General features: G+C 38.5%; 1 protein-coding gene across 1 annotated transcript in view; it reads left to right on the top strand.

Moving 5' to 3' along the window:
* The first annotated feature begins 100 nt into the window (after positions 1-100).
* Positions 101-26,571, top strand: part of DCBLD2 (discoidin, CUB and LCCL domain containing 2) — a 39,629-nt gene continuing 13,158 nt past the window's right edge. Inside the window, exons 1-7 of the mRNA XM_027681469.1 lie at positions 101-238; positions 17,043-17,270; positions 20,243-20,380; positions 21,570-21,621; positions 22,611-22,683; positions 25,208-25,341; positions 25,991-26,031. Coding sequence (XP_027537270.1) covers positions 118-238; positions 17,043-17,270; positions 20,243-20,380; positions 21,570-21,621; positions 22,611-22,683; positions 25,208-25,341; positions 25,991-26,031 — 787 coding nt within the window. The 5' untranslated portion in view covers positions 101-117. The remainder of the gene's footprint in view (positions 239-17,042; positions 17,271-20,242; positions 20,381-21,569; positions 21,622-22,610; positions 22,684-25,207; positions 25,342-25,990; positions 26,032-26,571) is intronic.

Here is a 26,571-nt window from a genome sequence, read left to right as displayed (position 1 = left end):
GTTGGGCGGCCGCGGGCTGGCGGGCGCGCAGGGCAGGGCAGAGACGCGGCCCGGCGCGGCCGCCCCGCAGCCCGCGATGCCCTCGGAGCGCCGGCCGCGCTGCCCACGCCGCGGGGCATGGTGAGCACGGGGCGGCCGCTCCCCGCGGGGACCCGCCGGGCGGCCTCGCTGCTCCGCCCCAGCCTCCTCCTCCTCCTCCTGCTGCTGCTGCTGCTGCGAGGCACCGGGGCGCAGAAAGGTGGGTGCAGAGCGGGCAGACGAGCCCCACTGCCCGGGGGCTCGCAGACCAACCCTCCGGGGCTCTGCTGCTGCGAGGGGCAGCCCCCGCCGCTGGTCTCCCCCCCGGCGTGTGGCCCCACTCCCCGAACCTGCCCCCTCCCGGGGCGACAAAGGGCGAGAGCGGAGCCGCGTTTTTGAAAAAAAAAACCAAAAACCAAACCCTTTTTTGCTCCCCAAGGGGAGTTGGCGGCGGGAGGGCTTCGCCCCGGCGAGGCACGACTGGGGCGGCTCGGGAGGGAGCCGGGGCTGTGGAGGCAGTTCGGGGGCACAGGGACACTCCGGGGGCGGAGGACGCGGTGGGGTTTGCCCTCCTGGACAACATCCCGTGTCGGGGCAGCTGCCCGAGACGGCAGGGTTTGTCCTCCTTCAGACTCCGTGTGAAGTGGTTGGTGTGAGCGAGGAGGCGGATAAAGGGGAGATTCTGCTTGCTGTGAAAATGAGCTTACACGCGCCCAAGAGTGTGTAGAAACGCGTATAGGGGTGAGAGTGACAGGGTAGAGTAGGATTTTTTTTTGTTGTTGTTTAGAGAAATCGGCGAGATTTCTCCACTTCGAGTGGAATGAATGATCAGGCTTTAGCACTTTGAAAATTACTGGGCACAGTTTGGTCACTTCATGGCAGAAGATCAGAGGATGCCACAGGAACTGTCAATTGGGTCATATGCTTGGGAGAAAGTGGTGGGAAGTGAGTGTTTTGACAGCATCATGAGACTTTCGCCTCTGTGAGTACAGGGATTGAGAAGATAAATTTTATGGTTTTCAGTTCCTCTTGCTTCTTTGCACTGGTCTTGCATTGTTTCAGAAACTGGTATCTGTTTTCACATAACTTTCTCTTTCTGTACATCTCAGAGATGGAAATATGATTCAGTGCCACAAATGCTGTATTTAAATACACAAAGGGAGCAAGAAATATATGCTCTCTTCTGGTTTTACATTTTAATTAAATATATAACGTTAATTAATTAAAACTTTTTTTAATTGAGAAAAATCAGAGATTTGTCCGTAGAGCAAGCTAGTCATGTGGACTTACCTTTTCCTTGTATTTCCAGCTGATTGCATTTAATTTTAAGTATGTTTCTATACACATATGAAGCTAATGCTAATAAGCATTTGGCAAACCTGATTTTGTTTTGTTTTAGAGGAGAAGACCCATTTGCTTTTGAGAGGAAATTGTGCAATTTTAACATTCAGTCTTTTGAAGGTTGCTGCTGAGAGTCAGGCAACAGCAAGGTGTTAGTTTATGCTGTAGGAGCATCACACTCCAAATACTTGTGCTGACGTGACACTTGTCTGACCTTTTGGTGAGCAGACTGACTGTTATTCTAGGAGAAAACTGAAATAACTGTGGGGGTAGGGAAGAGTCATAATTTTCCCCCAGATGATTGAGTGGAACTGGCTCAGTGAGTGGTCAGAGGTGTCTTAAAGGGGGTGGGACCATGCAGCAAGAGGTGGCACTGCGTGGAGAGCAGGCTTTTAAGTATATGTCACTTTATCTTTCTGTGCTTTGAGAAACCACTGAAGAGCTCCTACCTGGAATTTCAGTTTGCAGTGTCCCTCTAGTTACTGCCTAAAGTTTGCACAGAAGTCTTGCTTTTGAGCAGGAGGGGAACCTCTTTATTGACAAGCTTCATTTGATTTGGTAACAAAAATCAGAGCTTTTTTCCAGGCTGGGATCTCTGGTCTTGTCAAATACAAGTATGAGAAACTGCTGGAGCTTCTAAGAAAAGTTCTGCTTGTGAGGGACTGTTTCCTAGCCAAAATATTTTCATTTATCTTATTCCAGAGAAGGTTAGGGAGCCCATCTCCTATATCATTAAATGCTGGCATAGTTCTATTTGGATAAAACTCCCATACAGAAATGAAACTGCTGTCTTGCTCGTGAAGGGTCTGCACAAAGCTGTTACTCAATTAGTGAATTAAATACATGCGCAGGCTTCTAAGAGAATATGTTGATTGACAATGAAAGTAACTGAGACTTAGGAAATTCCACAGTTAAAGTTGCTTTTAAGCTCTTTTATAAAAGTACAGTGAGTGATACTATGTAGGAACCTAGCCTCATTCATTATGTTAGGGAGACTGATCCTCTGTTAATAAGCAACTATGCATTTTCTTTTCTGCTGTTCAGAAGCTCTGAGCCTCACATACTACATGGTACTTAAATATTTTTCTGAAGATAGAGTGTTTTCATTTCTCAAGTGCTTTTCTGTAGAGCTCCTCCCTGATATGAACTGATTTAAAAATAACAATATGGTTTTGGTCAACGTGAAGCTTGTTTTTAGTATTAGGTCAAATGTTCTCCTCCTCTCCTTCCAGAGAACAGCAAACTGGGAAATGAAAAAGGGCAGGTATTGTTGTGGTGAATATGTTTTTCACTTAATAGCCCAATGTATTATCTTGTAGGATTTGAGTGAGATTTTTTTCAGTTTGTCATATTTTAAATCATTCAGTGTATGTAATTCAGCATTCCTTGGTAAAAGGTTTGAATTTGAGCATCTCACTGTCTTGGAAAATTATGAACATTTTGTGTTAGCTCAGACACCTTCAGAAGAACCTCGTGCTGCATTTCATAGTCTCATGCACTGGGGAATGTCCAGCCGATGGCTACACAGGTCAACTCTTCGGATTTTTGAAACAGTTCTGTAGTGACTCTAGCTCCTGCTTGCAAGGAAATTGATATTTGAAAAATACTTAAAGTGTTTTATTTGTTTTTCATGTAATTAAGCAGGTGTGAATGAAAGCAAGCCAGCACCATGTAAGCTTCCTGCTCTTTGTGGATTGCCTTTTAAGAAACAGTGCTCTTAGCAGATGTTTAGGTATTGACATAAATTTAGTATGGCCTGTTCATTAGCTAAGTTTAGCCTCCTTTTTTTTAATTTAGAAAAACACAGCTACATGAGAAATGGTTCTGTAGCTTTCATCAAAGTAAAATTGAATAACGGCTCAGTTATTCTGAAGGTATGAAGCTTGTAGGGTCTGTAGAGCAATAACTTTGTTATCACACATGTAGTTTGATAGCCATCTGTTGGGATTCCTAGTGGATACCGATGTACATATAAAATTGGGAAAAAAAGCCTAAAGTTAAAAGTAACCTTTGATTCTGAAGTTGATTCCCAAGTGACTTGAAGCAGATTTGTTTGTAACCTTTTATTTAAAGAAATTAATGCGGGATGCTTGTTTTTGAACGTGATACCTGTATTTTGTTCTAAACAGATAGCAGCTCATCAGGATGTTGTTATATCCTCAAATCACGTTGAAGAAAGTGCAAGAAAGTGATTCACCACTGTAGTGTAAAGTTTGCTTCAGTGTAGAAAAGAAAAAGAATTTTTGAATGTATACTGCTGAGTTACCATGATCTGAAAGTCCAGGTGAAAGAGCTAATGGCTCTATGCCCATTGAACCTAACAAAATGGTTTTCCATGTCCTCACATTTTGTGACTGAGCTTCAGTATTTGTGGATCCTTTGTGTGTTCCCTGTTCCTTTTCAATTCTTCTGTGTGCACTCCCCTTCTCTCCACAGTGCTCCTGGTCTCACCTCTACACATCTGGCAAGGCAGCAGACAATGGTGGCTTTGACTGCAGCCAGTCCAGAATTTGGCATGTGCTGATCCGTCAGCCTTAATTTGGGGAGAAGGAAGCAAAGAGAAGATGCTTCTAGCTTCATATCCATCACCTGGGCAAGAGGGAGGAAAACTGTAGCTTCCCCTTGATGTCCTGGAAGAGATGATTTTTTTCTAGAACAGGGGACTGACAAGGCTCCAGCTGCCAGGGTGACCCGTTGCAGGTTTTTTTTTCTGCTGCAGAGAGGTCCTGGCATGTGAATATAAAGCACTACCACAAAACCATCTGCCATATGAGCAATTGTCATGGGTTGCCCTTCATACAAGTGTCACTTGGTATTCTTGCTGAATTAGATTGGGTGGTGTCTCATTGCCCCTTGTATCTGTTTTCCTTGGCTGGGCTCATCTGGGGGGAAGGGAGTCACAGCCAAACCCGCAAGGAATTATTTTGATTTAAAAGACCCCGAGATCTTTGGATGAGAGATTTATTATCCCTCAAATTAACATCAGAATAAGTGTTTTATAATGAGGAGGGCGGTTCTCTAATGAACTACTTGGCTTTGCTAATGGGACAATTTTACTTCAGAATGCAGAGTGTTTTGAAGATGCAGTTGCGGGAGTAGAGACTCTTGAGGATTCAGGGATTGGTGCCATGTAGACAAGAGTGCTGAGGCAAATCCCTTTCATCCTTGTGTTGAGAGGTATGGAAGAATTTTTCAAGACCAGGGCTTAAAGTTCTGCCAGGCTTATTCAGGGTTTATCATGCTCTTTTTCACTTCCCAGCATTGCGCCTTGAGGAAGATGAACAGTGCTCCAGAGAATTGTGTGGAGGAATGCTGGTCCTGGGGGGAAGTGAGCTGTATATTGGAAGTATAGGCCTAAAAAGGGTGAACAAGAATCTCTGAAAAGTTATTTTTCCTCCTTCATTTAATGAGCCTTATTTGAAGTGGTTAAGTGAGTCTGGTGAACAGAAGGTACATACATGTGTTCTGCAGAGACATCCTTTCTGGGTGGTTGCCTTGCAGGACTGGCTTTGTTCAGCCCAGCTCATCTTTAGGAGTCTGTTAGGTTGTGCTAGCCTAGTCTGCTCCTGTAAAGCAAGCAGGAATCACTGTTTTGTGTCAATACTCTTAGAGTTCTCGGACTTGATCCCAGAATGTACTGCATTTTGGATTTAAGCAGTACAATGTATATTGGTTTTATATATATGTATATCTGTGTATATATATGTATGCACACACGCATGTATACACACACACACATATATATGTAAAAATAAAGCATCTGAGCTACTGTTAAAAAGGTAATGTAACTGTTCTTTTAGAAGCTTATATGCTGTTACTGTGTGCATCTCAAGCCAGCCACCTTCTAGCATGTTGGTGCGGTCTTTAGGAAAACTATTTACCTGCTACTGAGTGGAGATGTTCAGTTTTCAAAATTTGCAGGAGTGTTTTCTTATGTTATTCATATAAGAGAAAAATAATCTGTCTCCATTTTCTGCAGTTCTGCCACCTGCTTTGTACTCTGGGAAATGATGCATTAGGTTTTTAATGTGATCACTGCTGTTCTGTGTAGTTTCAGTCATCAGCTAGTTAAGCGCTGCCTTGAATGCATCAGCTTTCATAGCTCAGATAGTCATCAGTTCAAATGCAATCCTTGTTGGAATTGCTGCTCAGCATATTGTGAAATGTTTCTACATTGTTATTTTATCCATATTTTAAAAGGCTTTTAAATAAGCTGTTCCATGTCACCCCCACTTTTGTAGCTGCACTCTGTGCTTTGGGGAAAGCACTTAGTATTTTTTTTAACCTGGAATTCGTTTTGTAGTCAAAGAATTTCCTTCTCCTCATGCATTTTCTGATTGAGTTGCTTTTAGATTAATTTCTTTAAATCAAATATTGTGGAACATCTGTGGTCCTTTTATTTAAAATAGTGGTATAGTTCAAACCATTGTCCAAGCATGGAGTGTGGATTTCTTAATAAACTGCGATTAGGGAAGGTGGGGAGGGAGAGCAGTAGTAATGTTAATGTCAAAGGCCATGTAGTAACTTGCATTAAAATAAGATCTATAAAATTGTCAGTGCTGGCTTTTTTATACCCAGTGGTGGGTTGTTGTAAAAGGGTAGCATTTCTTTATGTTGCTAAAGTCTTCAAAAATTAAATTAAAGCAGATAGCTCATATCTGTTTAGCTGTCTCAATTATTTCAATCAGTTGGACCTTGGCATTGTAACACAGTCACTTGGTATTGCTTATGGCATTTGGATGCTTCCTGTTGGCATTTCTTACAAAATCTCTGCTTGTAGTTGTCACTTTTGTGGGGATTGCATTCTTTTTTCTCTGCAAATACCGAGAGCTAGTCTGTAAGGTTTAGACCAGCAAACAGCTGGTGGGTACTGAAGCTCAGTGGTTAGTTGTCTCTTTGACTTTGTGAGATGAGTTGCATCCTGAAAATCAAACTCATCAGTGTTTATCTTTGCAAAAAATGATAACTCATACTTCTAAATATTTTGCTGCAAGTTTCCAGTGAGACTGCGATTTGGGTTCACCTCCTTAGCTATAAAACAATTGAAATATGTTTGCAGTAGCAACATAAAATACAAGCGCGTGAACCACCAGAAGTGCAAGGATTCCTAGCAGCTCTTGGCAACTGTTTAAAAAAGGTAAATTCTTTTGAAAAAAAAGGATTCCTGGAAGCAGAATATGTGTAAATGGGGACTGGATATGTACATGTCAGATGCCTGCTTTTAATGTGTGTTAACATGGAAAGGACATTCTGGCCTGTTCACTGGTCTCTAGAATTGGTGTTTTGCATTTTGCATTGTAGTCATTATTTTCTTACAGTTACTTGACTGCTGATCCTAACAACCTCTGTTCTTAGTATCTGACTGAAAATACGAAATTCTGTCCTAGTAATAGGAATTCCCTGTCTTGTTTCTGAATGGTATCACAGTTAGGAAAGTTCCAGTTCTGCACCCTTGTTATGATAGCGTACATAGCTACGACATTAGTGAGTGTTGTTGTGTAAGCTGAGTCAAGTTTATGAACTTAGTGGTGTCATCTTTGGCAGTACTAGTAGGTGCATTTTTAAGAATTTCTGAGAAACAGATGGTGTAGTGGTGGCAGGTTGTTTTTGTATTTCGTTTATTTGTTTTTCCACACGGGTGTTTAAAGCATGCTAGCTTTAGAAATAGTTAAAAATTCTGAAAACTTCCCAGAAAGAAATTTAATGCAACGTCCTAAATTCGCTTTGGTTAGAATAGTGACTAGCCAACTGTAAGTAGTTGTGGTACACAAGAAATCATACTTAAAAAGGCCCTTCTGGTCACTATTGTGAATCCATCTTTCTGTAAAATAACTTATAAATTAGGATCAGAGAAGTTCAAATTTGGCACTTTTTTCTTTTTAAGAGATAGAGGTTTTTAAGAGATGGAGGTTTTTTATTGTGTAGGTTTGGGGGTTTTTTTTGGCTGTGGTTTTTTTTTCCAGGTTTTTTTGGGGGGGAGGGTTGGGCTTTGTTTTGTTTTTTGGGTTTTTTTTAAGGAAATATTTCTGTAGTGCTTTTTTTACACCGGAGTTTGTCTTTCATTGGCAAGACTGTATTCCAGCAGTTTTGTTAATTGTAGTATTAAAGAAAAAAGCTATTTTAAATTTTTTTTTGTTCTGTTCTGCATGGATATCTTTGGTTTTGTTAACATTTTTCATTGTTCAGTAAAAGTTTTAACTAAGTATATTACATTTTAACGTTCCTGCATTCTTTATGATGTGAAAACTCAATTCAACTCCAGCAAAATCACAGGACACTGCCTTATTACCCATGTTCCAGAGAACATGCATCATTTACGTACTGAAAAATGAAAATAGAATCAATAGTCAGGTCATCTATATGCTTTATTAAACACTTCTGTCTTCACTTTATTATTTCCCTTGTTAATCCCACCTCTAAACTCTCCTCCCAGATTTTTGAAGTTCTTTCCAAATTTACTTTCAGCTCAAGGAAGAGGTTTTGTCATCCAGGATTGGAATAGTATCCATCAAAATGACAATCCTTGCCAGCTACTAATCTTTGGATTGTCAGTCTTGCTGAAATTTGATGTATTGTGCGTGAGGCCCCATGGATTCTCTTTTTAAACTTTTTCCCTCACAATGGTTCTTCTGATAGAACCATTTATTTAAAGAATATGTTGATTTTCTTGGTTCTTTACTTGATGTGCTGTCAGAGGTAATAATTTGATACATCCTTGAGGAATATTATTAATGGTGGAAAAGGGAACTTGAAAACGTGGTATGCTTCTGAAAATGGTTGTAAGCAGATAACTCTTTTGTCATGGTTTCTAAAAAAGATGATGGTGTGAAAGCTTCCCAGAGTGATGCTGTCAGTCATATTACTGTTTATCTTGGCCTGGCGTTTAAACAAAGTTTGTAAATAAATATTTGTAAAATTATTCGAGATTTGCAAAAGTTAATTATTTTTCATCCGTAAGTACCATTTTCTATTCCTACTCCGTGGTCCATTTGTGGTTTTCCTAGACTTAGATAGAACAATCCTAATACCTCATATGTTGCTTTATCGTGAAGTGGAAATCTTTTCAGGTCTCTTAATTGCAGTTTCTTGGAGTAGACGTAGTAGTTGCTTTAGTGCCCAGTTGCAGCTTTGGACGTTGAGGGTTAATGTTGAACTGTTTTAGCATTTGTGCCACAGTTCTCTTTAGTTTCACCCCAATATAAGGCTAAAAGTGTAAAAACAGGATGTATAAAGTGGTATATAAATTAGACTTGTCAAGACAAGTGACTTGCCCACAAGTATGGCTACTTGGATGTAAATTTTTTTTGGTAAATGTGTAGAGAAACCCCACAGAAATGAGGCATGTGAAAGAACCCCAATATCTTGAGTGGAAAGATGAGTTAGGAAAATAATGGAAATGGAAGGTGAATTACAATGGTGCAATTTTGCTTTGCTACTTCTAAGAGTTTGGAGAGCTTTTGACTGGGAAAGGATAGTTTCTGCATATCTAGCATGTATATGGAGTATGTTGTGCGTGTATGTTTGCCAGCAAGTCCCCAAAGGTTTTCATAGCTGGTAGCTGCTGTATCTTTAGCAGGACTGTAGCCAGTTAAAGCCCATATCTGTTCGTTTTAACTTTGCTCCAAAATGGTTAAGATATGGGGAAAAACATAGTTCAGTGTGGTGGAAAGAAGCTATCGGTGCCTAATTTTTCTTTTACAAATATGTGAGTTTTGTGGTAAAACAAGAAGCCCTGAACCACATTGTCTATTAAATTCTGTTTTTATGGAATTGTGTGCAGGTATCAAAATGCATCTCATTATCACAAGGATGGAAAGAGTGATGCATTAAATTTCATGCTTGTGAACACTTATGTGCAAAGCCCCAGTGGTGACCAGTTTTTATCTTTTTCTCAGGTATATTTGAAAACATCAAATAAAGCATTTGCATTCCATTATCTCTTAGTTTTTAAAGAACTGTTTTCAAGTTCTCCAGTTCTGTTACACGAGGCATCATTTTCTTCTTGCTACCAAGAAGGTACAGCAAAGCTGATGGGCAGGTTTAAAGTTCACAGATAGTTTTTACTAAAGCTTTATGGACTGCTCACTACCTACATGCTCTTGCTATACTTTTTGTGATAATTTTGGCACTTAAAGTTTAAATTTTCTGTCATCTTCCTAAGTAATCATTTTATTATTCAGTAGTACATTGTTTTGTTGATTGTATTCCTGGAGGGTCAGAAGTATGAAAATACCTTTAAGGGCAAATATCTTTGTTTTACAGGGCAGAACTAGGAATGAATTGCTTCTTAGAACAGATTGTGTATTAAATTTTATGATGCTAGAATGAAGCCAAGTTATTCAAAATAGGAAAACTCCAAACAGTCGCCATTGTAATTTTGAAAGTAGATTAGAAAATGAATGTTAGAAATCAATATGTCACCTACACTGGCAGAAGGAAATACTGGTGTGGAGATGTGGAGTGTTCTGTTGTATCAGTTGGACGACAAACTTTAAAGAGGCTAGAAACCAATTTTTAAAGTCACTGTTCTTGGTGCAGCTACAGGGTGCAAATAATTACCACTGGGTTTTGAGGTTTTCTTTTTGAAAGCACCAACATGCCCTACTGGGTTTTTCGGGGTTTTTGTTTTGTTTTGTTCAGGTACTCAAGCCATCAGCTTCCTTTCCTGCCAGCTTCTGTTGATTCCATAGTAGCCAGAAATTATTTTTACCTCTGGCTGCTGCTGCCTCACCCTCTCCTCCCTGTCCCTGTCTCACATTCTCTGCAAGGAGCCTCTGTGCAGGCTCCAGTGACTGTTCAGCCATTCAGCCAAATCCGTGCCCTTACTCAGCAAAAGGCAGGTGGGATGATAACCTGGGCATAAAACTGTGGTGCAGCTCAACAAGGGTACAATGAGCCCCAGACAGAGTGGAAAGTGGTAGATGCTCATGAAAGGCAAGGTGGTGCTGCAGCATCTGGTGTTTGGATCAACTCGTGCCACCACGGATCTGCAGTGTAGGCTGTGCAGTCTCATTTATGAGATGGAAATGGAAGGGAAAAAATGATGCTTGTAGTGTTAATTTAGCATGTGAATTACTGGTATGATTGGAGAACTTTTTGCCTCTTTGTTGACATACTTAAGGCTTGTGAAATTTCATGTGGTCCTGGTGTGGTGAGGAGTTGGAAGAACATACAAGAGAGTTGAAGCCCATTCTGACCACGACTGTTGCTTATTGTCATAGTATTTTGCATGACCATCTGTGTGTTATTTTTCATTTCCTTCATCATCTGTGTTTCTGCTGAAAGCACTGAAGCACTACAGTGTTTATGAAAGTGTTGGTGCAAATTGCAAAGTAGATGCTATGTCTTGAGAAGTGGGAAAGCTGCATGTGCCAGACAAATGACAACATACAACATGAGCTGTCCCTATGATTCAGCATGGGCAGCAGATCAGAAGGGCTTCTGCATTATGTGTCATTGAGCATAGAGTCCTCTTACAGAGTCCTCACGTAAATCACTTTTCACTATGGCTAGCCTGTCTTTGCAGGCTACTCTTGCCAACATAGTATTTAAGCAAGTCATAACTGTCCCTGGGGACTTACATCGTGTCCCTGACATCAGTAAGTAAAAGCTCTGCAACACTGTCTTATACAACTGGTCTTTTTTACTGTATATTTGAAGCAGTCAGTTTGATTAGTATACAATAGTAGAGGAAGCACTTGTCTTACCTGCTCTGACAACTTAATAATTGAAGATATTTTCTTTTAAAATGTTACCATATTCTGGATGCTAAGTTTAGGAGGGCTAAGTGTTCCTCTTTTGTGTAAAATTCAGTGGCTGAAAGCTGACTGCATTTCCCAGAGATGGTATTTGTAAAGCTGTGTGTGCAGATGAAAATAATAAAGTGCTAATTATCACTAGCCCAGCATGTGGCCAGTGTTGTAAATGAAAACAGTAAAATTTTGCTGTAATGGCATCTTAAATTTTGTATTTTTGCTATAAGAATAAGAAGCAGCTTCTGTCTGCTCTCACCCCATGCTGCCTCCCCACTGATCTGCCAACATTTTCAAAGGCAAAATGCTTATTGTGCTTTACCTTTTGTCCTGTTCCTATCTTTTGTTAAACCTCACCCCATAATTCGATTACCCTCCTAGGGATACCCCACAGCAGGTAAATCAATCCAAGCTGAGACAGCTGTAATCCCACCTGCCCTCCTGCCACTGGCAGTGGCACAGTGAGCTGTCTCAGAGGGGTGAGTTGGTGATATCTAACACTGTGGTGGGAATGGGTCGGGCACTGTCTACAACCAGCTCAGTTCTTCAAGCCAGTGCACTAGTCTTGAGTGACTGCTCTTCCCAGGGGAAGGATAGTTTCTGCATTTCTGGTTGGGATTCAGGGTTGTATAAAATGTAAATGCAGGTTGGCAGTGCTGGTGAAAGGAGCAGTTGCTGGTGTTTCCTTACTCTCACGCTATCCTATCCCTCTGTCAAGGAAGGTGCTGTTGAATGTGCACACTAAAATAAATTAGGGGATTGCTCTAGGTTAAAACTAACAGCTGTTTTTATGCCAAGTCCCTGGTCTGGTTATCCATGTGGCCACAGTGTTCACCTCCTGTACCAGGAAGGGTGTGAGAACATGTGGCCAAAAGCGAGATGCAGACAAGGCTTGCTTTTGTCTGTGACTATGCTAATTTGAAGTGCCTTCGAGTGTTTATTGAGCTATGGCCTCTCTTATGAAAGTGTGGGGTATTTTATGTTGTGAAACATCTGTAATGGGATGAAATGCCCAAACCAGTGTGTTACTGAGGCAAATAAATGGCTTAAAGATGAAAGTGAACTATGTGCTTGTGTTGGCTTGTTAAGAAAATTAATTCTGACAGAGGAACAGATTCCTTCCTGAAGAGAACAGCATTCTGTCGATTTTGGTGGAAACAGCAGTGAATTTGGAGGACACAAATAAGGGCATTTGAAAATACATGAAAAAGCTGTTCAGAATTTGATGTCTCTGTGGTCTTAATTCCTCAGTGTTCCTTATTCATGGAACTGTTTTGTTCATCATGTAAACTTCCTTGCCCACACTGAGAAAAGCAAAAAGTAGAAGCAGTGTCTTTTAGCGGCACACTGATAAAAAGTGGGGCAATACAGAGCACAGGAGCTAAACAGAAGAGGAGGAATTATAGTGGTGTGTTGAATCAGAAAGAGTTGTGCATTTGGAGTTAAATTAATTCTTTAAAATACCCATTTTGCTTACTTAACTCTAATAGATTTGGTTCTACCTTTGCTTAGTTAAGAAAGTTTTAATTACATCCTATGTGTAGTCGCAAACACAGAAAATCATAGCTTATATATGTAAAATCTTCTCAGGAAACCCACTGGTTAAATTGAGTCTGTTCAAAAGTGTGAGTGTGTTAAAATTGAGATTAGTGTTTTGATATGCATCAGTTACCCCTTATAGATTATAATGTTAAACTGTCCAATGTCTTTATTTTATCATTCACTCTTCTCCAAGTAAAGAGTGGGAAAGTATTCACTGGTCTTAAAAATTAATTTTTTATGTGTTTTGGTAGTGAGAACAAGATTAGCGGTCACTAACAGCAACCAGTCTCAGAGGGAAAAAGTTCTGATTAATTGGCTTCCACAACTATAAAGAATAATTAATTTATAATAATTATATATTATATATGTATATGGGTGTTAATAGGGTACTTAGCACCCACTCCTGCACGTTTCATTTTCTTCATGTACCAAAACCCAGTGTATTTTGGTATGTTTGTGTTGGTTCAAGTCCTATATTTTGTTGATGTGAAGAACTTGGGTATAAGAAATTGTTTTAAATCATCTGCATGATTGCATCAGACATCAGTGTGCCATAGCCTGGGGTTATATGTAATCTGTCAGGATAATTCATCCAGACTGCATTCAAAGGCGCCTGCAGAAGAGATGGATGGTTCTCCTGATGGCAGCAGTCTGCTTTTGTATGCTGGCTCCTTAGAGGGGCGGTCCATGTTTCTAACACACATTTGGGTGAAGAGCCGAGCTGCCTCGTGTTTACGAGCTGCCTCGTGTTTACGGTGGACATGGTCCTCAGGACACATGGAATTCGATGCATGTCTGCAGAAAGGTCAGCACGTGTCAGGTGTGATGTGTGTACACAAGTGATCTGGTGCTTCTACTGGGGCTTTTTCTATACTGCAGGTGCAGTAGGTCTGTTGTGTGACAGAGAAGACTGAAAGAAAGCAGGAGGCTCGTTCAGCTGTGTACTGACAACAGAGGTTGTCAGCTCATTGAGGAATAATTGATTTAGGAATTGATGTCTGTCTCTTCTGTGTGTTCTCAGATACTCCACTCTCATGCACACAGATAAGCAGAAGCAAAAGATTCTGTGGCACTTGACTTCCAAATGAATGAGGTAGCCAATGCTTCTATATATGCGGCTGTAGTGCAAAGAATTGTATTTTCTCTTTTTCTTGGAGAAATTGCTGAGTATTGCAGATTGCTCCCCGATACAGGATGTGTGTATGTGTCTCTGGAGTTCATCGGTGGTATTTATACAACTTTGGCAGAAATGATGAAGCACCACTTTACATGGAGAGGCTCAAGAACTACCCTTCTCTAGTAGCAGTAAAACAAAATGTGATTTCATTGTCCTGCAGGTTTCACTGGAAGTCTGATTTTTTTAGAAATTTACAGATAGCTCCTTGGCAGACTGTATATGCTGTGGTAATTTTCAAATTCTTCAGGCATGAAGTGTCTGGCATTTCTGTTATCACTAACCTAAGTGAAACATACAACAAAATGTGATATAAAATGTCTTTTCAGAATGTGATACTTCTAAAAATTGGATTTATAGTAAGATGATGCTCTAGATGCAGTTCAGCACAACTCTTTTTCCTTTCCATTCCTTTCTATTATGATTTGACAGCAGGTTTTTTTTAATATGGATAGAGGAGTATTTTTCCTTTCATGTTTTCAAGAAAGCCTGCAACAAAAGGAGGATTTGTGATTGGCATTTCTATTAAATTGTTTGAGACAGACTAAAAAGCTATTTTCTCTAGCCACTGGAAACAAGACAGTGTTCCAAACTACCAGGGGAAATTTTAACATTTTTAAGTTATGTGTCTTTAAAAGAAAAGTCAAAATGTCTTTTTAAAATGTACAGTATTTTATTTGCATTTTATCACCTAAATGTGTGAGGGAGTTTTTGGAGTTCTTTGCTTTTCTCATCAGAAAGGTGCCCTGTTCATCATGCAAATGCAGTGCAGGTATTGTTTCATGCTTGAGACAGCTGAACAACAAGCTACTGGAAAGAATGGTTTAAATGAATGTTAGGCATGGTCTTATCTGCTTTTAACTAGAGAAATTTACGGTTTAAATACAGTTTGGGTCAAAGAAGAGACCCAAGCACTCCTTTGACTTTCAGCAGCATAGACTTAGGATGCAAAAATGCAGGGAAGAATCAAAGATACAGAATCATGTGCATTATTGGTATTCCTGGATGTAAGAAATAACATTTGTGATGTTACTGTATTGCAATAAAAGGCCCATTGAGAGGTGAAATAATTAACTGCCAAGCATTCTAGATCATGCAAGCATTCTTACTTTCCTTAAAATGCACTCAGAGCAGTTTATCTGCCCATACAGGTGAAAGTTACTATGATTTCATGTTCAAAAGGCCACTGTATTAGTGTATCTGCATAATATTTTCAATCTGTGAATGAATAAAAAGTTGCTTACCCCACCACATGATTGGAAAAGCACAGAACTGGTTAACTGGCTCATTGTTTTTATTTAGGAAATAAACTAAAACTGACTGCTGCTCATGTTGAAAATTATTTTTATGTGTCTGCAGTATAAAGAGTTTTGAAATACTAGCCACGAATATCACCATGAACATATTTGTTGTTTTTATTTTTGTTAATATAATAAGTTCCATGCATTTGGTAATGTCTGGGAGTACTTGCTTGCAAAAAGCCAGTTTACTAGCAAAGGAATCCATTTTCCCTTACTGTTAAGCATATTGTGACTAATAAGGAGTCTGACATTTAAATGTTTACTAACTAATAAACCAAGGCCATACAGGTTTTGAGTGATAAAGCTTTCATTTTTCTTAGATTTATAACATGCTTTTGGAAAGAAACCAGAATTATAATGATACAAAGAACATGCAGTTTAAGTTACCTCTTTGAAACATTGGACGATTATGTCTCATGTATTCAACAATGGTAATTTAGAAAAGTAATTTATCATCTGTCACCCAAATGGAAATACTTGTCATGGGATAGAACAAAGTGTTTTAAAGCAGATTGCATTAATAAAAACATGGCTGAACAACAGCTTTACAAATAGAAATTTTGATTTTACTGGAGCAGATATTCCAGTTAACTTTTCCAAAGATACATCATTTTGATTCAAGACTGCTAGCAAGAAAATATGCTGCAGTTTGCATATCCATCTGTTTATGAATCTGTATATGTCAACAGCACTTCAACTTTTAGAACATGCAGCTATCTTTCAATGTGCTCATATTATAAAGAGAACAGTTTTTGTTACTAGAAATTAGGTGTGTTTGTGTCTTGGTTTAGAGACAAATATTGAGGTGGGAACTAGTTTGCAAACAGATCAATCAGATCTAATTAAGTTAATAACAATTTGTTTCCTACATCTCTTCAGTGCATTGGACTGACTTTTCCATTCAGTCTTGCATGAAATACATTTAAGAATTCTGAAATTTAGTTAAAATTCTTAAATATGTGTACAGTCTTTGTCTGTAAAGCTTAGCTTACCTTTTCATGCTTTGTAGAGGAGCTGCACATATTGTGTAACATGAAACACTTTCGGACTGACACCTTTAGCTCTCAAAACCAACTTCTGTCAATACAAATCATGTTGATCATTGTGAATGTTACTTTAAGAACATTTTTATTTCCAAACCAACACATAAATTCTTGCACTTTTTGTTCCACACACTAGGGGAAATTCATGTCTAGTTGTTGAGTAATTAGATTTATCAGTTTGCTCTTCATAATTTGATATTGAGAATACACAATTGGTGCTATTTTTTCCACTTGTTAAACAAGTCTTCATTAGTATTGTTATTGCTATTTAAAGTTAATACTCAAATGTTAGGTAGAGGGCTCCAGGTTGGAGTTACATTTTAATTTGTTGTACAAATGCAGAAAAATTGAGTGAGTTCTCTGAGTGAATTGCAGCATTAAAATTGTGGTGCAGTAGAAAACAACGAACTAGTGGTTTGGTAGTGCTCAGAGCTGTGTTCAGTTGTGTTCAGTACTGTTTGCTGTTCATTGGCTTTCTACTTCTTTTTCATCATGTGAATACAGTAACTACAGTAAACCCCATGTGCTCTTGTTTTATTGGCAGGTTTCTCCCTCCTTTTCAGAATCCGTTTCCCCTCTGTACTGAGGTGTAGAGGGAACATGAAATAACAGGGACACTTTCTGTACTGTGTGCAATTTTTAAAGCCATTAGGGATGAATTTTCATCTCATTGAGGAAGTTGTAGCAGCTCTCTGGTCATCTGTGATGAGAAGCTAAACATAAGGCAACATTAGTTGCCTTAATTGCTGTTTCGTCTGCATGCGACTTTATCTTGGAGTTTTCTTCTAACGTGATTAGTGTGGTTTGACTAAATCCCCTGTGAAGCCTTAAAGATGAATGTGTGATCTGATTTCTTCTTGTTCTTTTGTAGGTGATGGATGTGGACACACTGTTCTGGGCCCTGAAAGTGGAACTCTTGCTTCCATAAACTACCCACGGACATCTCCCAATAGCACAGTTTGTGAATGGGAAATTCGGGTAAAGCCTGGGCAGCGAGTTCAGCTCAAATTCGGCGATTTTGATATTGATGACTCAGATTCTTGTCATTCCAGTTACTTAAGAGTTCACAATGGAATTGGCCCCAACAGGACAGAGATAGGTAGGAGCTTTTATAATTGGTATTTGAGAACTATGTCTTGTCTAAAACTTGGATATACTGTTGGTACTTTTGTTACTTTTTGACAAAAACTAGATGCTAAATGCAACATAGATCCTATAATAATCTTTGATTCTTAAGATTATCAAAGGAAACCCCACGGTTATGTGGGGTTTTTTTCTCAGACATTTCGTGGTAGCTTGCAAAGTTCTTGTAGGCACTGAAGAGGAAATTGTAGAACTATAAGGATGTTCATTAAAAAAAAAGGAGTGTATATATATATATATATATATATATCTCCTGAAATGCCTTTCCTGTTATATGGATTTGCTCTGATTTGAGCTGTTTCTCTTGGTGGTATTAAAGGATGTCAGGCTTCAAAAGTTGTGTAGTTCAAATACCCTCCATGTTCAGATAATATTCATAGTTTAATCCTTGCTCTCTTCAGGAGAACAAATTCAATTTCATGACTAGAAGTTCAGTGCTTTTTTTTTTGAAATAGCAGTGTGATGTTATAATCTGTGCCAAAGTATATGTAGGGTGTTAAGACCCTTGTGGTTACTTTGCATAAAACTCAAAATGAATTGTCATTCTTCCTTCTCTAATATTAATTGTTATTATGCAGATTAATTTTATTTTCTTACCTAAAACTTTAATTTAGAGAGAGAGAAAGAGAGATTTACCACACCAAGATTGTTTTTTTGCAACTCAAATGCCGATCCCACTAAATAGAGTTTTTTTGTAAAGAGACTAGTGGAGTGTTAGCTTTGTTAACCCTCTTTTCCAACTGCTACCTAGGTAAGAGTGTGTGAAAATAAGTATGTGTTTGGCGCTGTTGAGCCAGGCTTAGTCTAAAATAGGAAACACTGAATACCTTAAATGGCAAGGAACGTCAAGTTCTGATAAGTCTATTACTCACTTTTACAAGTGACTTAATGGGTTCGAGTAAATTTTCTACTTCATTTGTTTCTCTTGACTTTCAACTGTTCCCAGCTGGAGTAGTAGCACAGTATGTTGAGCAAATGTGTGTGTTGTTCTGCTCTTAATAAATTAAATCACAGAACAAACAGTGATATTAACAGTGGCAGGTACAGATGATGCAGGTTCTTGAATGTTCGTGTTTGAAGCAACACACACTGGAGAGATTAAATGGTCACCTTAATTTCCTTAGAAGAAATCTGGATTTATCCTAAGTTTTTCCATTCAAGACTCCTGACATACTCTAGCATTAAAATACTTGTATTACATGAAGTCTGAAATGCAATCATACCTATTTTAATCTGAAATTACTTAAAAATTTATTAGATTAAAAAATAAATTGTTAATGGATTACTTAGTTGATAAACAGAGAGGGTTTCTAATGAAGCTTTTAAGGGCTAGGGCTTATTCCAAGCCTCTTGAATATTTATCAAGAAATCAAATGAAGATTCAAATAGTTGCTGTTGTTTGTCTCTAATGTGAGATTTAGAGGTGTTTTTTATAAAATTTCATTACAGTCCAATCACTGTGCATCTGCAGTCAGGTGTACTTCAGACACAGGAATTCCCTCTCCTGCTGTGATGGTGCTGTACACAAACACTGGGGTCCTTCAATGCATAAGTACAGAAAAAATAGTAATATTACATCTTCTGCACATACAGTTGACAGAGGCGTCACTACAGTCGTGTTTTGTCCATTTCTAGTGCCTGCTTTTTAAAAAGATTGCTAAAAATCTGGCAAGAGGCCAGGGAAGATTTAGAAAAATGATTTATAGTCTCAAAACTATGTCTTGCCCTGAATCATAAGGTGCATCAGTCTACAGTTTGTCAAAGGCTGTATGTCCATGGTGCAAGCAACACTGGATAGTTTATCCAAGCTAGATTTAGGTGTCTTGCTCTGTGTATTTATCTGAAGAAGGGGATAAATGCTGTTTTGAGGACAGTCTGACCTACACTGAGAGGAGTCTCATGCTGGTCAGTCATGTAACAAGATCCAGTGGCTGAAAACAAAATTTATTATGAGGAAAGCAAATGGATTGGTAAGCTGAAACGTTGAGTGTCATCTACTGCTGCTGATTATCCACTTTGATTATCCACTGCAGAATCTTAAATAGGGTTATAGATGGTTTTTACAATATCGAATGATCAAGGGAGCCTATAGAACAGAAGATTTTTTTTTTTAACAGGTTAATGAACTGATCAGTGTCTTTATTAAATTTTCTAGTTAGTAGGACTGGAGAATTCCATATTAACTTGAGTCTATTTACAGCCGTTCATCCAGTAATGTTATTTGATAGCAATTCTAAAACTTCACACGGGAAATATTGTCAACATCTGTGGATTCCAGCATCTTAATTTGAATTATGTTATTTTTGTTCACTTTGTATGGCAAGAGAAGTATCCAGATACAGAACCTGTATATGTTTTTTAGATGGAGCAAAACAGAAAGTGAACCAATTAGCAGTTTGTATTAACGGTGCTCACATATGCTTGTATGTTACTACTGAAATGTAGTGAATCATGCCTGTTGTTATCCAAACTGAGAAAAGTACTTGACAGAAACCATGTAAAAGTTGACAAGGAAGAAGTGCCCCAGCAACTGAGGGAAGAGGAAGGCTATTTTCTCATTTGCTTCTCATTTGCTTCTGTAGATGCTTCTCATTGCCCTAACTTGATCCTTTTTCTTGACATGTTCTTTGAAGTACTGACTGTGAAGGTTACGTATGATTAGGGGTGAATGGGATAAGGTCACGTTTATCTGCAAGTGTTAAGAGACTCTCACCTGTTGATAGTGACAAAATAAATGTGGTACTCATAGTCTGCCATTAAATGGACACTAACAACGTTATTTAGTGTTGTGCATGTGTCTTTGTTTTTGAATATACACTGGAAATAATGTGAGCTTACACTGCGAGTAAAATAAGGTGCTGCAAATGAAATAAGATGCTTATTACCTATGTTGGTTTGGGTCAATCTTTGTTCTCCTTCTCTCCATAGGAAAATACTGTGGGTTTGACTTTCAAATGGATGGTTTAATTACTTCAAAAAGTAACGAGGTCACAGTACAGTTCATGAGTGGGATTCATGCTTCTGGACGTGGATTTCTCGCAGCTTATTCTACCGCTGACAAATCAGGTATTTATCATTATTTGGTAATTTTTCTTTGTTGGCAAAATTAGAGCTGTCTAGTAAAAGCACGTATTCCCACGTTCCCACAAATTAACTTCTAAAAATTTAATACACTCTTGCTGTTACTTCTGTGTAGGACATTGGACTCCCAGTTACTTAAAAGTTGCTGTAGTTTTAAAGAGATGGTATCATAGCTTGCCTTGAATAGCAGAGGAAGAATGTCAGTTGTCTGTTATGAATGAAAGAACTCCTTCATATTAAGGATAAAATGCATTTTTTCAGCTAGTAGTCAAGGTGGCAGATAACTATAAAGTTTTCCTATCAAACAGTGTATATCTTGTACAGACTAACCTCATGGAAAATTTTATTTCAGTAGCAGTATCCTATACTCCCTCAGCTCTTTAATTACATAATCTGCTGACTACTTTTTAGTCTTTTTGCCACTTCTTGTTTTTTTGCCGTGTTTTTGGTTACTCTAACCTTCTGAAAGAGATTGCTGTATTTGTTTTGCATCTCCTTCTACTCATTGTAAAGGTGAGTGACCTACGTGGTCCATGAGGAAATGAAGGATTACAAGCAACTGCTTCAGAAGGCAAAAGGCTTGAAAAAAACCCCTCTGGAAATAATTCTAAAAAGAGCAGATAAAGACTTTCAGTTTTTGTGGAGGTTTTGTTGCTTTCCTCTCTGTATTTTTTCACTGTATGTGCTGAGCCACATCAGACACAAACGTGAAATTTGAAGTATCAGTCATGGATGCCAATAACATGGCACTATAATATTTGTTCCTTGTAGTGCTTAGGTTCAGCACTGCAGAAGTGTTAAATGCTGAAAACACAGGCCTCTTTAGGTAGAATATTAATTTAATTTTGTGAAAAGAGCATATGTTTGTATCTCTGAATTATCTTGGGTTCTCTGAAGTGTGGCTATAAATTAAAATTAAGCTGTGCAGGAGATGAATTTTTGTAATATGTCTCATGTCACATTTTCAGTAGATTTTCCAGTTACTTAGCCAAATTAGCAAGGTTCTACTGTAATACAAAATCTGTTGCAAGAAATTTAGTCGGAACATGGTTTCTTCATTCTGAGACTTTTGGTGAAGCCTCAAGGCTCAAATGTTTATTTTCATGCATTTTAAAAAGCATACTCAAACTTACTGTCTTTATTATCCTCTTGACCTGACATTTTTTCTTTCCAGACTTAATTACCTGTTTAGACAATGCAAGTCACTTTTCCGAACCAGAATTCAAGTAAGACTGATTTTTACCTGTTTCCACCTAATCTCTTTAATAAAGTAATTTTAGTGTTTCTACTTCACTGTTACTTATATCTGACTGCAGCTTGAAAATTGGCCATTCAGAGAACTTGAGAAACAATTAGGGTTAGAGCTGAGTGATTTTAACATTTGCATTCCTGCTTCCTCCCTCTCTCCCATTTTTGTTATTTACATGCAGTATACAGTAGAACCTCGTTAATTTGCACTAACACATAGGAGCTAACATCTAATTCCCATAGAAAGAATATTGCAGCAGGTATACACCTTAAATACTGAAATTCATATTACAGTTACCTAAGGAGCACTAAATGATGAAATGTGAAAATTACAAACCCATTTCACAGTTTGGTGTGCATTAATGAGGTTCTGTGGAGACATAGAATGCTGTACCTTCTGATGGGGGAAACATTTGTTATTTCCCTGTTTTCTCCTTCTCCATTTCCATCTAAAGGACAATGTTTAAAGCTGCAGACTATTGTGAAGTACCTAAACTTACTTTTTGGAGAACATAAGCCGTGGCATCACGAAACATTTTGAAGTGCAACCTTTGCATTTCTCTTCCATTTTCCCAAGTTCCAAAATAGGGCTCTAACTATAGGTTCTGACCTTACTCAACATGTGCCAAAGTCTGAATCTCACTGTTTTCATGGAACCTGCAATATTGCTTCAATGTTGTTGAACTGTGGTGAAAATGTTAACAAGTTTACTCCAGTTCACTCTTAAATCTTGCAGATGTAATAATTTTCATGTTTGCAGTATGAAATGGCCCTGGAACATGAACATGGGCTGGCTCCAGAGGTGCAAGTGTCTTGCCTCTTGCTTTTCATTCAATTAGGATATATCCTTACATAGGGATATATGAATAACAGTGTATTGTAGATCAAAAACATAGTTACTGTTTTATAACATTAAAAGAGTTGTAAGTGTATGTATATCTTGACTTGATATTTTGTTCTCTTCCAGTAAGTATTGCCCAGCTGGATGTGTGATCCCTTTTGCTGATATTTCAGGCACTATTCCCCATGGATACCGAGATGTAAGTAAAAATAGTGTGGGCGTAAGTGAATTTTGGTAAAACACACAATGCACAATACAAGTCAGCTGCAGTTGTTCATGTTAGTTCTGCTTCCTGGATGCTGGAATTTATACCTCCTAAAGGTGAATAACATGGTATTCAGGTTTTGGCACTACAACTAAATGACAGGTGCATCCGCGTCCAAGAAGTGAAATAGTGTAGTAGAGTATCAAAACATTTTCGTAAGGGCTGCAAAGAAAGATGGATCAATCGAAATATTGTTTTCTATTTCCTGTTTTGTTTTTGTTGGCTTTCTCATTTTGGAACATTCAGATTTATAATGAAAGAACCAGTGAATGATGTCCTCCTGGTTTTTGACAATGTAATACCTCTCTCAACAGGGTCTCAGTGGTTATCTTAATTTTTTATTACAACTGGAGAGATGAAATACTGTTTATGCTCAGCAGCTATAAAATAATTTGCAAAACCAAGTTAATACTCTAAGATTAGTATTTCTGTAAAATGGAAATTAAATCTTTAATAGTGTACTATTTACTTAAAACACTACAAAACCCTGTATAGTGTTTTTCTAATGTAAGATTTTGCAGCTGAATTAACAAACTTGCCATAGGACTGGAGGGTGTTTCCTTTGTTTATTTTTAGGTGATTATAATTTTGCTAGTGATCTAGTAAAAATTACATGAAATCTCTTTGTTTTTAAAAAAATACTCCTTTAATAAACCATTAGATCTAGCACAGAGGAAAGACAATTTAAAAATGTTAGCATTCAAATATTTTAGTATTAAATATGAACCTAAAGTGTGCCTGACTGATTTTCTTTTCTCAAGTATGTGTAAATCCTTAAACAATCACCCACACGTAAAAATGTCACCACAAAGTAACTGTTATATGTTCTGGTCCACAGTGAGTCTTCACTAAATGGCTGTGAGGTAATTTTTGTAGCTGGTAACAAGATGAAGTTGATTCTCTGCCTAATATATTTGCAGCATTCGTAGGAGTCCTGCTTGTTGGGAGTTTTTTTTGCCAAAATCTGGAAAATTTGTTTTCTGTGGAGGAAAAAGGAAACTTTCAGAAATAAATGCCCTGTGACTTTCTTTTGTCACTTTTCTCACTTTATTGCACTGAATATAAAAGCAGAGAATTTCCCAGAAGTCAAGTTGTGTGCAAAGAAATCAAATTGTCCAGCCCACTGTTGGGCCAATTTTCAAGTAGAGGTTTCTCATGCATCTCTTTCAAAGGTACAGCAAGTGCTTGTTGCTTTAAAAAAAACTCTAAATCTTGATTCTTTGCTGTGTCACCCTATTGTGGACAGTCCTTGAGAGCTTGGAGCTCTCATTGCTGACATCTTCTGGTGGGCACAGAGGAGAGAGCTGCATCTACTGCAGAATCCCATGTTCATACTTCCAATGGAAAGGGGAGCTGTGTTGATCCCAGCCTTGCTGGATGTGAGGGGCTGCAGAATTGCAACGTGTCTCTCATACCTCTTTGCTGCACATTGCAGGGACACCTGAGAATAGCTCTGTCTGTGCCTGTTGCACTGTGTGTAGCCAGTAATTCTCCAGAAATCTTGGTGCACATGGTGGATGGTGCAAAGCCACTGCTGCTAAGCTCTTTTTGGAACTGGACTGTCTCTCTTCTCCTGAACACTAGAGTATTTCTTGGTCAAGCCCCTTTGGCTGGAAGGATTTGCTTCCCAGCTCGGCTAGTTTTGATCCAGGAGACAGAGGCATGTTTCTCTGCTCACTCTGTGCAGTGCCTGAAGGACTTGGTGTGATGAGCCCTGCTCACTTGGCACAGCCAGCCTGCAAGCCAGGGAGGTGTCACTGTGACATTTCTTAGTAGATCCAGTCATCCAGGGAGAGAAGGCAAGAACATGATGTCCTGCAAAAACACTTTGTGTAACTGATCTCCACTGACCTGTACAATGTAGGTAATTGACTTCTTTAGGACGAGTTGCATTCATGTATCACTGTGGGTTTGTATGGATCAGAGTCCTGGATAACCATCCAGGTTAAACCATGTTTAACCATGAGTTAAACTAAAAAATACAGCGCCTTGGCAAAAAGCTACAAAATCTGCAGTGCATCACTCCTTAATTGTGAGAAAATAAACAAACAAACTTTCAATGTGCTTTCTATTAAAAGATTTTCTATGTATTTACGTCTTCAATTTCTGTTGTCTAACATAATTTATTGTAGGCTGAAAGTCTGGCTGTCTGGCTTTTTCAGGCTGTTTCACATTGGTGTTGGTTTGAGGGTATTTAGTTACAGGAGTTACGTACCAAATACATCTGGGCAAGGACCCAGTGAAATTTAGGACCTTCTTTTTGTTCTTATAAATTTCATAATGAACTGTAGATGAATCTGTTATTTCAAAATAACAGAGATACCAATTAAATTAGAACAGTATATTAATGTAATAATAACAAAGGCTATAACTGGATAGTGTAGCATTTACAATATATGGTGTCGTATTTAATTTATTTACTTTGTAGTATTAAATTTTTCTTTCCCCCCTCTTCAAGTCGTCATCACTTTGTATGGCTGGTGTTCACGCAGGCGTTGTGTCAAATACTCTGGGTGGCCAAATTAACGTTGTGATCAGCAAGGGCATTCCCTACTATGAAGGCTCCTTGGCTAACAACGTCACCTCAAAGGTGTAAGTGTACTTCCTGTATTTTCTTTATCTTTGGCACCTTAGATCTTGGTAGTGTCTCACTGCAGGATTAATTTCAGCTAGTGGAGCTACATGTTCCCCTGACAGGTTCTCTTCTCTAAGGTTCTCACAGTGCACTTTTGCTGCAATGTAATTGTTTACCAGACATTTTTAACCTGTAAAGATTAATTTTCCAAATTCTGCGAGTATTTTTTACCTGCTTGACTGTAAATTCCTAATGGTCTGTGGAAAAATAGTGATGTAACGGCAGCTTTTTAGTTACAGGGAAAAGAGTGTAGCTTGTCATTGTATCCCAGAAGTCCCAGGAATGAAAGTAGTCAGAGGAGATTAATTCTTGTTGTTACGATTAGCTTAATATGTAAGGGAGCATTTTATTGAAGACATGCCTTTTGCCTGGTATGTTTGTTTGAAAGCCTCCAACTCAGTATCTCTGGACCAGCTTTCAGTTGAAAAGGCGTTAGTACTGAAAGCGCTGCAACTTGGTGACAGAAAGTGTTACTTTAATCACTTAGTGTTTGTTCAGGCATATGTGCATAGGTTTCACTGGCAAGCAGTCAGACAGGAAAAATAAATTGAAGACAGTTTGTTTCAGTTTACCTGAGTACTGCAAAACATCTTTTGTTCTCTGCAGGGGACCTTTATCTACAAGTCTCTTCACCTTTAAGACAAGTGGTAAGTGTTATCACATATATTACGTGTTATTACTTTCATGCAAACGTTGTGAGTAGAAATAAGTGTTCAGGTATATTATTTCTCAATTTTTGTTCTAGTTTGTGAGACTTCTTTTACTGCAGTCCTCAGTAATGTATATTTTTGAATTGTTTTACTATCTCAATTTGATGATTAATCATCACTACATTTATAGGGAAGCTTTGCTTATCTGCAGAGAGATTCTTTCAAGTTACGTTGCTCTATTGTAGTCTAGTTTAAAGTGACTTGACTCTCATACTTTTAACACGCTACTAAAGGAGAGCTGGGCACTGAAGAGTTGCTCTTTATTTGTAACAACTGTGCAGTCTGGTTTTCTTCCAGGTTTACTCCTTACACTTTCCTGGTTGTCTGTTAAGAAAGCTAGAAGAAATCTCAAAATGATTCCTCACCTTTCTCTTCCTTTTTTTCTCTTCTTTCACTTTTTTCCACTCCCCTTTCCTTGCAGCTGAATGCTGTGTGATAAATTACTGTCTCTCTTGCTCTGGAAGGGCATCTTGGGCC

The sequence above is a fragment of the Neopelma chrysocephalum genome, unplaced genomic scaffold, assembly GCF_003984885.1.
Source record: "Neopelma chrysocephalum unplaced genomic scaffold, ASM398488v2 Primary Assembly neopelma1_60, whole genome shotgun sequence".
Classification (NCBI taxonomy): domain Eukaryota; kingdom Metazoa; phylum Chordata; class Aves; order Passeriformes; family Pipridae; genus Neopelma; species Neopelma chrysocephalum.
This window is presented reverse-complemented; position numbering and strand designations above follow the sequence as displayed.